We start from the raw sequence: 11768 nt of genomic DNA, 5'->3' as shown, positions 1-11768 counted from the left end.
ATGGTTGGAGGAGAAAATTACGTTTTGGTCCTTACTCTTTGATATAGGTTTACCGAAAAAATTATTGACATTGAGTTTAAAAAAGTAAAAAAAAAAAGTAATTTTATATTATTAAACTAGCAATTAGATTGTATCGAAATATTTTTTATTTTGTGATGTTAAATATGTTAGGTAGAAAATTAAAATAAAGAATTATTAAAAAAAAGAAAAAAGTTATTTTTAAAAAAATAAATTAAAAAGAGTAGGTTGAATAAATTAAAACGAAAGGGGTAAAACTTTATCGTCAATGAATATAAAAATATAAAATATGTCTTTCATAAATAAGTTTATTACTACTTAATTTTGTAACTTAACTATATTAATTAGCTAAAGTTAAAACTGTTGGATGTAAAGAGGTGTTTGGTCATATTATAATATATTATAATATTAGTGTACTTGTCTGCGCTTTGCGCGATTTTTTAAAAATTAGAATAAATAAATAAATAAATATTAATTAATGTTATAATTTTATAGAAAAACATAAATTATAAGAAAATGTATTTTCAGGATTTATATATATATATATTCTTTTATTTACTAATCTACCATTTGATCTTTTTCATTTCTCTGCAAGTTGCAAGAATTAATACATCATAAAAATTAACGCACTATGAATGAGAACGGTAGATAAAAAAAACGTAAAATTTTATATGTAAAATTCTTCAGCCATCGAAGATATAAAAACAAATTTATTGAATAGAAGTCTTAAAAAAATAAGATTATACCTATAGATGCATATCCGAAAATATGAATAAGAACACACATACATATAGGGTTCATCAAGAGGANTTTTCAGGATTTATATATATATATATTCTTTTATTTACTAATCTACCATTTGATCTTTTTCATTTCTCTGCAAGTTGCAAGAATTAATACATCATAAAAATTAACGCACTATGAATGAGAACGGTAGATAAAAAAAACGTAAAATTTTATATGTAAAATTCTTCAGCCATCCAAGATATAAAAACAAATTTATTGAATAGAAGTCTTAAAAAAAAAAAGATTATACCTATAGAGGCATATCCGAAAATATGAATAAGAACACACATACATATAGGGTTCATCAAGAGGAATAAGGAAAAATTATCAATGATTTAATTATTTGGTTTTTAAAAAATTTATGCACATTAAAATTATTGAAATTAAATATCTTTTCTAAATTGGCTTAAGGAACAACTTTTAAATTTCGCTTTAGGAGTTGTTGCACATACGTGAACCATCTTATGAGGAGAGGTTAGCTTTGTACGTGGGTTGACTCTTATTAAGAAAATATTTAATTTATTAATTTAATTAGTTGGTTGATTTATCGTAATTAAGTAATGTCATGTGAATTATATATATTATTAATTAATAATTAACATATGAAGTTAAGATGATGAAGATGAATCTCTAAGAAAAAAAAGGATAAATGAATTCCAATTAAAGAAAGGTGGCATATCATTCTTCTTTTGTTTAACTTTCGTATTATATAGAGATTTATTTTGAAATGAAAGAAATATCCATTTTTTTCTAGATATGTTATCTGTTTTGGAAGAATGTAAACATCATATTGATCCTTTTATTTAATAAATATAATGAAAGAAAAATTAAAATTCAATATGAAATTAACATAATTATTTCTAAGATTATAGTAAGATATTTATACCAGAAAAGATAAAATTATTGCATTCCAATTCACAATATAACTATATACAAGTTTGCAACAAAAAAAGTAAAAAAAAAATTGATATATCGTTAATGATAACATATTCTTCAAATATGTAAGAATCATCAAATTCAATATGAAATTAATATAATTATTTCTAGAATTTATAATAAAACATTTATTCCATAAAAGATAAAATTATTACGTTTAAATTCACATTACAATGTATCTTGCAATAAATATATTTCTAAAATTTATAATAAGGCATTTATGTACAAGATAAAACTGTTACGTTTAAAATTTTATTACATTTATATACAACATTGCAATAAATAATAAAATGAACAAAATTTGATATATTGCTGAAATGGGGGGCATATGCCATTCCACTTCATTTCCCAACAAATAAAAATTGAGCAACTTACAAAAATGACTATATTTATATGGTTATTGAAGTTCAATAGCTATAAGTATATTATTTATAAAAAATGACTATAATTTATATCTTTTTCTAGCTGTATTTCTTTATATGTTTTTATTTTTCTATTTATACACTAATACAGTTTTAATTACAATGAACTAAATAAGAAACATGTATTAATTGTGTAGCATATGAATACTTTGAATTCAAATTGGTATCTTTATTTATAAGACTTAAAGTATTAATATATCAAGGATACAAGTATTTATAAAAACTTAATGTATTAATATATCAAACAAGGTAAAGAATGACAATTAACATATGAACACGGCAATTTGAAAAATGAATACATTGTTGTTATTCAAAAAAAATGAATACAATATATATATATATATATATATATATGAATACATTGTTGTTAAACAAAAGATGGATACATTGGACAACATAGAAACAAGAAAAATGGAAAATAATAGAATGTGTAGGTATCAAAGTGTGTAAGTATTCGTTTGTATAAAAAAATTGATAAATCCAACAAACGTCAATCTCTTTTTGGTCAAGTTTTTTCTGTAATACTTGAGGTTTGGTGTTAACTCATGTATTTGTTTATAAAAATATAGGATTACTTATGTATCAATATATACTTGTATGCACAAATCACCATTTCAACTTGTGTTAATATTACAGTACAAGTATTTATGTATATAAGTATTCAACTATATACAAATATGACAATCACACAAACCCAATCTCTTTTTGCTCATGTTCTTCCTTTACTACTTTTTTTGTATAACTATAACCATTGTAATGGAGAAAGCAAAACAATTCTTCAATCGAACCCCTATAAAAAATAGATGAAAATATAGATGGATATAAATATAATCTTCATAAAAAAAAAAAAAAAGAAGAGAAAAAATCAATTAAAAGATACTTGGTGAATTCAAATCAACAATCACACAATCCTCAATCTCTTTTTGCTCTTGTTCTTCCTTTACTACTTTTTTTTTTATAACTATAACCATTGCAATGGAGAAAATAAAATAATTCTCCAATTGAACCCCTATAAAATTAGATGAAACTATAGATGGATACAAATATAATCTTCATAAAAAAGAGAAAGAAAATCAATTAAAAGATACTCGATGAATTCAAATCACAAAAATTGCTCCTAGAATCATCAAAAAGATCTTAGATTGGAAGGAATATGGGAGGAAAATATTGAGAATATGTGATTTAGGAATATTGATGAAAGAGAAAGTATTAATGAGGATAAAATTGAAAAACTGATCACATAAAATGTGCCTAGACATAATTAATTATCCTTGTGATAATAATTTTCCTATTTAACATTTAATAAATTTTCTGATTATTTGTATATAATTAACTTTGCTATTTATTGTGTAGTTATATCCATATAACATAAAAAAAATAAACTATTGCTATTTGTTTTAAATATATATTGATGTTTGCCATATTCTATGGTTTTTCCATAAAAAATTTGTACCAGTACACCAAATTAAGCTAATAGATGTGGCAAAAGAAACGTAAAAATGTATATATTGCTAAAAAAGGGGCCATATGCCATTCCACTTCATTTCATAATGAAGAAAGTCATTTCCAGTACACTATATAAATAATTGTGGCAAAAACAAAATAAAAATGTACGAACCTTTTTTTTGTTTTTCGGGAATAAAGTTTCCCAAAAAAAGGGAGCAAATTGTTGCCATTATGAATATTAACAATTATTAAATAAGAATAATAATAATAATTGAGAAGAAAGATATGGAAAGAAAAAGGAAGAATGTTGTTCTTTGGAAATGACTTTCTTTAGTATTTATAGTACTCAAAAAAATTAGTAACTGAAGAAAATTAACGGATTTTGAGTAATTTCATATAAATGAGCATTAAGTGCATAATTATGCTTAATGAAGGGCCTGCAACGTGGGCTGAAAGTTTTAATTAGGCAGTTACTGCATTTGTTTGTCATATTTAATTGAGCTTTTATGAGATCTTTAATTATCCTTTAAGAAGACAGTCGAAATGAACCAAAAAATGCAATAAACAATTCAATTCTGGCCATTTTAATGACCCATTATAATGTAATCAACACAAATAAAAATGAAAGAAATAATTTTTATTTTTGAAGGTTTGAAGAAAGAAAATAAAATAAAATCTCAAAATTATGAGAAAAAGGATAAATAGTAATAGAGGCCAATGAGGCATGCCACATCAGCGTGTTCATTTTCAGCTTTATTAATATATATAGATAAATAGATTTTAATCTTAAATTATAATTTTAAAACTCGAATTCTTCTAATATAAAAAAAGCTTTGGAATTTTAAATTGTGATTTCATTTTATGTGAATATGTTTGATTGGACATAAAGTTTAAAAAGAAAATAAAAACTTTTGAAATTTGTGATTTTTACTTCATCTAGATTCTAGACCGCTTTATTATATGTTATTTTTTTTTTTACACACCTCTTGCGAAATTAGTGTTTTGCTGATGATACTCTTATTTATTATCTTTATAATCATTTAAGATAGTAATATCTATTCAAGAAGAGTTGTCTTTTTAATTTTTTTAAATAATAATAATAACAAAAAAAAAAGATAGTTAATACAAGGAATCACAATATTGGAGTATGTGTATGTGTTTTTCAATTATAGTTTTTTTGTGCTAATTAGTCAATATAATTACTTCCCAAAATAATTATTATTAATAGGGTTGTTCAAAACTTAACTGAAATTAATAATTCGAACCGAAAAAAAGTTATTGATTTATTCATAATGGGTTATTGGTTTAGCGATTTTGATGACAGTTTTGATTTTTTTTGTTATCGGGTTATCAGTTCTTAACGGTTTTAGGTTTTTTTCTTAACGGGTTAACCGATAACCTGATAGTAAATTAAATAATTATATTTATACCATTTTGTATATAAAGTCCTTGACTTAGAGTTTGGTTTCCTACTTTTATTTCTAGGTGTCCCAAACTCTTGATTATTCTACAATGTAAAAGTGTTTGCTTTTGAGAAATATGTAACTTGTGAACTCATGTGCCTAGTTCATTTGGTTTGTCACCTTGTTTTAAAGATATTTTCAATGTTTTTTTGTGTCAAATCTTAACGGTTAAACCGATAATGATCAATAACCGATAAACCAATAACCGATAAGTCAATATCTTAATGGTTCTATAACGATTTAGCATCTTTACAAACCGATAATCAATAAGTCAAGCCAGTAAACTTCAAAATCGAACCGAATCGACCGATACGCAACCTGATATATGGGCGAAATTAGGAGAGTTGATGCCTAACAAGAGTGCCCAAGAAGTTCTAGAAGCAGCCAAAGTTCTACATGGGGAAAGCAACGATATTGACTTTAACCCTAATTATTAAGGGCAAAATAAGATGAATGGACTCAGTTATATATTGATTTTCTAAAATTGATAACTATTTCGGATCATCTATTTTTAGTTAGAATGACAAGTAAATTGGACAATTAATCGTAAATATTTGGGTGATGGTAAATTATCTTATTAATGATAAAATAAGAACTTTAAAGTTAAATTTATCACCAATTATAAAAAAAAAATATCATTTTTTTTAGACAGGTTAAAAAACATTTTAGAGAGATTGAGACAAATAAAGTATTTATTATTGCGTTGAAGTATATAACAAAGTGAATGATCCAAAATTAGAAAAGTGAAAAGGCTATAATATATAATTAGTGAAAAGGGCAATAATGGGGTTTAAATTTTTTTTGGACTAACATCAATAATTATAGGTTTATAGGAGTGATCCATAACCCACAATCCTCTTAATTCCTTTTTATAAAAGCAAAAGCCCTTATTCACGCAGAGAACTTTGAAATATTTCCTAAAAATTTTAATAATTATCTTTTCGAAAATATCTTAGCTGATGAATTTTCAAATCATTATAACTTTTATATGTTTCCATTTGCATGCTATAAGTTGTCATGTTTTTTGAATTATTTATAAGTATATACAACCTCTTATTTTTGTAATTATAGTTGTGATTCAGACAAGTACTTATGTATGAAGTACAAAGAGATTTATATAAAATTCAAATTTTCATTTATGGTGCCTAATTTTTATAATTACATCTCCAACTTATTATTTTTGTGTGTGGATCTTGTTTAAAAGTAGGAAAAATTACCTAAATACACAACTTATTTTACTATATTTTTTACAATTTGAAAAAATTATAAAAATCTCTACTTTACACGATGTATCAGTCGGATACATCACTTTAAAATGTATCGGGACGTACGCGAGGTATCAGGACATTACTTTACGTGATGTATCAGCTGTATACATTGCTTTACGCGATGTATCAATCGAATACATCACTTTACGATGTATCAGGACGTACGCGAGGCATCATGACATTACTTTACGTGAAGTATCAGTCGGATACATCACTTTACGCGATGTATAGAGACATTGAGTGATGTATCCAAAACTGAGATGTGATGTATCAGGACGTTGAGGGATGTTTTTAAAACTGGGACGTGATGTATCATGACGTTTTGAGATATATTCGGATTCCACCAAATTTACGGGATTTTTTGTAATTTGAAAAATAGTATGGATAAAATATAATCAACTCTTAACACTATGAGATTTGTGTAAAATCTTAATACGAGATGATTAATAATTATTGGGCTTCACATATTATGAAATTTTCAGACTGATACCTAGGTTAAGTGGCTATATAAGAAAATGATACCAACATTTAAGCACACAACTTAAAACCTAAGTACTATACAAAGTTTTTGATCTAGTGATGAGCCTAATTAATTTTTTATTTATTTCTCACCCGGTGTCCGGAGCCTACATTGAAGCTTCGACTAAATCTGAATCGTGCTCTGCAAGATCCATTCGGGGGTAACTCTCCCAACAAGATTTTCTCCATACCTAGGGCTCGAACCTGAGACCTCTTATTAAGGGTGAAACACTCCCATCAGTGCACCACAACCCATGTTGGTGAGCCTAATTAATTACTTGTATTTGAGGTGTGGGATATATACATGCAACTTATCCTAATTTACTTTGTAAGGAGGACCAATGTGACATTTTTAAATTTGGTGACGAAACTAATAATTTTTGCCAGGTTTAAGTACGTTTTAACATTTCTCTAGACTTTTTATTAAGAATCTCATGTTCCTACAAGAATTTGAGACCACTTGTTAAGGCATGTGACAGATTGGAGGTGTATTTATGTTCAATTAGTTAAGTAGATGAGTGTTTTTAAGGCTATCAATAGTCCGAGTACGAAACTAATAATTCATGCTAACACTACTTGAAAAACTGTGAATGCCGACCTCCAAATTTCCTACCTCCGATGGAAGTCGGTAATTTCCGACCTACGAAAGTCGATATTGTTAATTTTTTTTTCATTTTATTAAAAAAGAAAACCGACTTCAAGAAATCGATTTTTTGGGCAAACAATACGGGAAAATCACATACCGACCTTCGGAGATCAAAAAAATTCCCGATAAAATTTAATAAAAGAAAAACCTCAATCTCTTATAGTCGGTATTGAATTACTAAATAAAGAGTAATAAATATTTAATTACCCGACTAGCATGCAAGCACATGGCCGAGATGGGAGGGAGATACACGGATGGGGGCCCTCGGCCTAATGGCTTCGGGCACAACTTGCTTTCAAAGACTTGTTGTTCACAAGATTCTGCAATTCATACTAATTATACTTCCCTCTTTTTAAATTTAAATTATGAATTTTCCTCCGATATATCGAGATTCATTGCACCCACCATGTATGTAGGTTAAATCATTTGATCCGTCCATTATGAAACCATTCCCGTATGATTCGCACAAACCAACATTGGTGGCATGTGCAACACTATACTCTCTTTTTCATTTGGGAAAATTGTTCTTCAAAATTATAGGACCCCTCCATTTTTGTCCCCACAAAGGTACAATTTTTTTTCTTTTTTCTTACAAATAAACCTAACTTTCATATTCCAAAATTCAATCTTACTAGTCAAATCTATGCCAATTAAGTGGAAACTTTAATTTACTAGAGTGGTTCACCTTCCATCCATGTCAATTCAAGAGGTGGTAGTCACTCACTCCCCTATAAAGAAAGATAGTTTCTTTTTTTTTTTTTTGAAAATATAACCAATGACCATAATCAAAATGGAATTTGAAATCTTGAAAAAAAAAGAGGAATCTTTTATTTAAGGGATATAAAAGGTGACACTATATGGTTATTTCACATCTCGAACTATCCCTTAGATGTGATTGACACCTAACAAACACTATTGTCCAGGTGAACCTGATTCTTTAACACTTAATATTCTTATGAGTTAATAGTTGTGTGCATATGGTGCAGTATCATGGTGTCATACCATGTCCACTGTGTGCGGCCCTTGTGCAAGGCTAGGGGTGTCATACTCCGTGTCCTGCACCTGTGGCACATAAGTTTAATTTGCCTTGTGTTATGGCTCGATCGTGCATCACACACGCTTATAATACATGCATATAATTTTTCACTTACTTCAAATTAAATATGTTAGAAACCACCCCGAGCCCCTCTATTCCCAACCAAAATCACAAATCCAAAGACATAATATATAAAGTCATAAAGCATGAAATGGGGCACAAAAGCTCAAAACAAGGGGTTGGATTGTTACAAGTGCAACTTAGTTTTATTTTTACATACAATACTTAATTCTCAAAATTAAGATATAAAATTTGTGCTTTTAGTCTCTTCAGTATCACCAAATTTTAATTTTGGTCCTTCTAATATCCGTTTAAGCACATTTAACCTTAAATAAATTAAATTGTATACTTTTGGTCCCTATACTTGTGAATCTTATTATTAACCATTATACTATTTAATTAGCCAAGTACTATGTTAGGTTTGTACTATTACATTATGTTTGAGGGTAATATTGTTCTAAATATAATTTATAGTATATATAAATTGATTAAAAAAAACACATATTTCATCAATTCATCTAATTGAAAGTCAGATGTGCTTAGTCATATATTAGAATGACCAATAACTACGAGATGACCGTATATCTAATGCATTTTTAATATATGACCGATTCACAATATCACCGCGTCTACATCAGATTCTTAAATCATACGAGCCATATCTCAGAATCTAGCAATAAAGATGAGTAGTAATTAGTAAAACATGACTATTCAATCAATCAAAATAAAAATGTAGTAATAATAACACAACATTGTTTGATCATTCAACTTAATTAAAACAAAATTGAGTTAAGTTATTTTTCAACAAATAAAAAGTTGTTCCTATCTATACCCTCGAATCTAAAAATTCATGAAATGACTGATTCGGCCTCTGAATTTACACTCAGTATCAAATCCCCAGACCCGTATCCGAACAACATAGGTGCTTACCTATTGGGATATCATTAGTAACTTGTCTATAAGATGCTTGACCAAATGATCATTCTCCACAATCAAAAGATGGTACAAAGTCACAAAGGAATAGAGATGAACATGATCACAAAGGTTGATCAAAATGAAGCAAGAGACACTTATAAAATTTCATACATAATCCATTTCTTGCTTGGTGCTGGCAATTTGTTACCTTGGAATGCCTTAATCACTGCTGTTGATTACTTTGGTTATCTTTATCCAACAAAACATGTTGAGAAAGTTTTCTCTGTTGCTTACATGACTTCATCTCTTTTGATTCTTGTTTTGATGTTGAGTTGGAATAAATGGAACCAAACAATGAGTCTTAGATTGAGATTGAATCTTGGTTTTTCTATGTTTGTTCTTTGTTTAATGGTAACACCAATTGTTGATTGGATTAATTGGGATCAAAATGGAACAAAGGTGAAGTCAAATGCAACATATTGTGTTGTGGTTGTATCTGTTGTTGTTTGTGGTTTGGCTGATGGTTTGATTGGTGGAAGCTTGATTGGTTCTGCTGGTAAGCTGCCTAAACAATACATGCAAGCAATTTTTGCTGGAACTGCTTCTTCAGGTATACAAGTCAAACTTCTCCTAGTTTGTCTGGATATTGTTTGGTTGAATGAAATGTTGTTATAGAGAGCATGCAATATAACATAACATAACATGAATGTCGGTCTCAAAGAAAAGTTTGTTGTTATAGTGAAATGTTGTTATTAAGGATGATTGTTATAGAAACGTCTGATTGTATATCATGGATTCAAGATTTAAGACTTTAACTCATCGTACGTTTGATATTATGAGTTCAAAATTTAATATTTGTTGAAAATTTAGTGTGTTTTTTTTCACTTAGCTCAAGCTTGGTTCTTGAATTTTAACTTTTTGTATATTGAACTTGTTTTTATTTTCACTTAATCAATGTGTTTTCTTTTTCAAATTGCTTAGAAAATGAACATATAATCGAACCTCTCTATAACAATCTCGTTTATCTGGATATTTTTTTGACTGTTATAGTGAAATGTTGTTATAAATAACATACAATATAACATAATATGAAAGTTGGTTCCAACGAAAACTTGATTGTTATAGTGAAATGTTGTTACGAAGGACGATTTGTTATAGAAAGGTCTGACTGTATAGCCGATTCAAGATTTGATATTTGTTGAACATTTAGTGGTACTCTTTTCACATAGCTCAAGCTTGATTCTTGAATTTTATCTTTTTCGTATATTAAACTTGTTAATGTGTTTTTTCAACAGGTGTTTTAATATGCATATTAAGGATTATAACCAAAGTATCACTTCCACATACTCCACATGGTCTAAAGACAAGTGCTCATTTCTACTTCATAATTAGCACAACAGTTTTGATAGTGTGCATCATCTGTTGCAACTTGTTGTATAAGTTGCCAATTATGCAGCAACATTACACACATCTTGTTCAAGATTTCTTGCCATGTTCGAGGCATAAACTCCTCGATGTGGCAAGAACTATAAAGTGTCCTGCATTTGGAATATTCGCGATTTACACTGTGACATTGTCTATTTTCCCAGGGTTCTTAGCAGAAAATCTTGAATCGAGTGTGTTTAAAGATTGGTATCCCATTTTACTTATAACAATTTACAACGTAGCGGATTTCGTTGGGAAATCTTTCACTGCATTGTATGTTGTTAAGAGTACTAGTAAGGCTACATGGGGTTGTGTTGCTAGGCTATTGTTCTATCCTCTGTTTACAGCTTGTTTACATGGTCCTAAATGGCTAAAATGTGAAGTGTCAATTGTATTTTTAACGACGATGCTCGGTCTGACCAACGGGTACTTGACAAGTGTCATTATGATTCTTGCTCCCAAGTCTGTGCCAAGTTCTGAAGCTGAAATTGCTGCAATTGTTTTGGCTGTTTCATTAGGGATGGGATTAGTGGCTGGTTCTGTTCTTGGTTGGTTTTGGATTATTTGAAATGCTATTATTTAGGAAAATTAGTAGAACCTTAAGTTAGAATTCATAAATATTGTGTTGTGATCAATGTATTTATGTCATTATGGGGAAAACAATGTTACAATTTAATGAATTGTGTTCATCTAACAAAGGAAATCTTTGATCGCGATTTATTCGTATGTTTTTTAAATATTTTAGATTGTTGATATTTGTGAGTTATATAACTTATAGTACCTTTTAGATAGATTCTATGTCTAAACTTGTGACTAAAATAAAAAATT

General features: G+C 28.2%; 1 protein-coding gene across 1 annotated transcript; it reads left to right on the top strand.

The window, feature by feature from the left end:
* The first annotated feature begins 9571 nt into the window (after positions 1 to 9571).
* Positions 9572 to 11523, top strand: LOC125877828 (equilibrative nucleotide transporter 8). Its single transcript, XM_049559098.1, has 2 exons — positions 9572 to 10125; positions 10811 to 11523. The coding sequence occupies exons 1-2, from the start codon at positions 9576 to 9578 to the stop codon at positions 11506 to 11508; spliced, it is 1248 nt and encodes a 415-aa protein (XP_049415055.1). The 5' UTR covers positions 9572 to 9575; the 3' UTR covers positions 11509 to 11523.
* Positions 11524 to 11768: the final 245 nt, after the last annotated feature.

Source organism: Solanum stenotomum, chromosome 9, assembly GCF_019186545.1.
Source record: "Solanum stenotomum isolate F172 chromosome 9, ASM1918654v1, whole genome shotgun sequence".
In the NCBI taxonomy this organism is placed as follows: domain Eukaryota; kingdom Viridiplantae; phylum Streptophyta; class Magnoliopsida; order Solanales; family Solanaceae; genus Solanum; species Solanum stenotomum.
The sequence above is the reverse complement of the archived record's forward strand: the minus strand, read 5'-3'. Positions and strand labels throughout refer to the sequence as shown.

Bases quoted from the DNA above. Each gene is read 5' to 3' on its own strand.
- LOC125877828 (XM_049559098.1), top strand. From the start codon at position 9,576: ATGATCATTCTCCACAATCAAAAGATGGTACAAAGTCACAAAGGAATA. The intron at 10,126-10,810 runs GTATACAAGTCA...TTTTTTCAACAG, and splicing joins TGCTGGAACTGCTTCTTCAG to GTGTTTTAATATGCATATTA.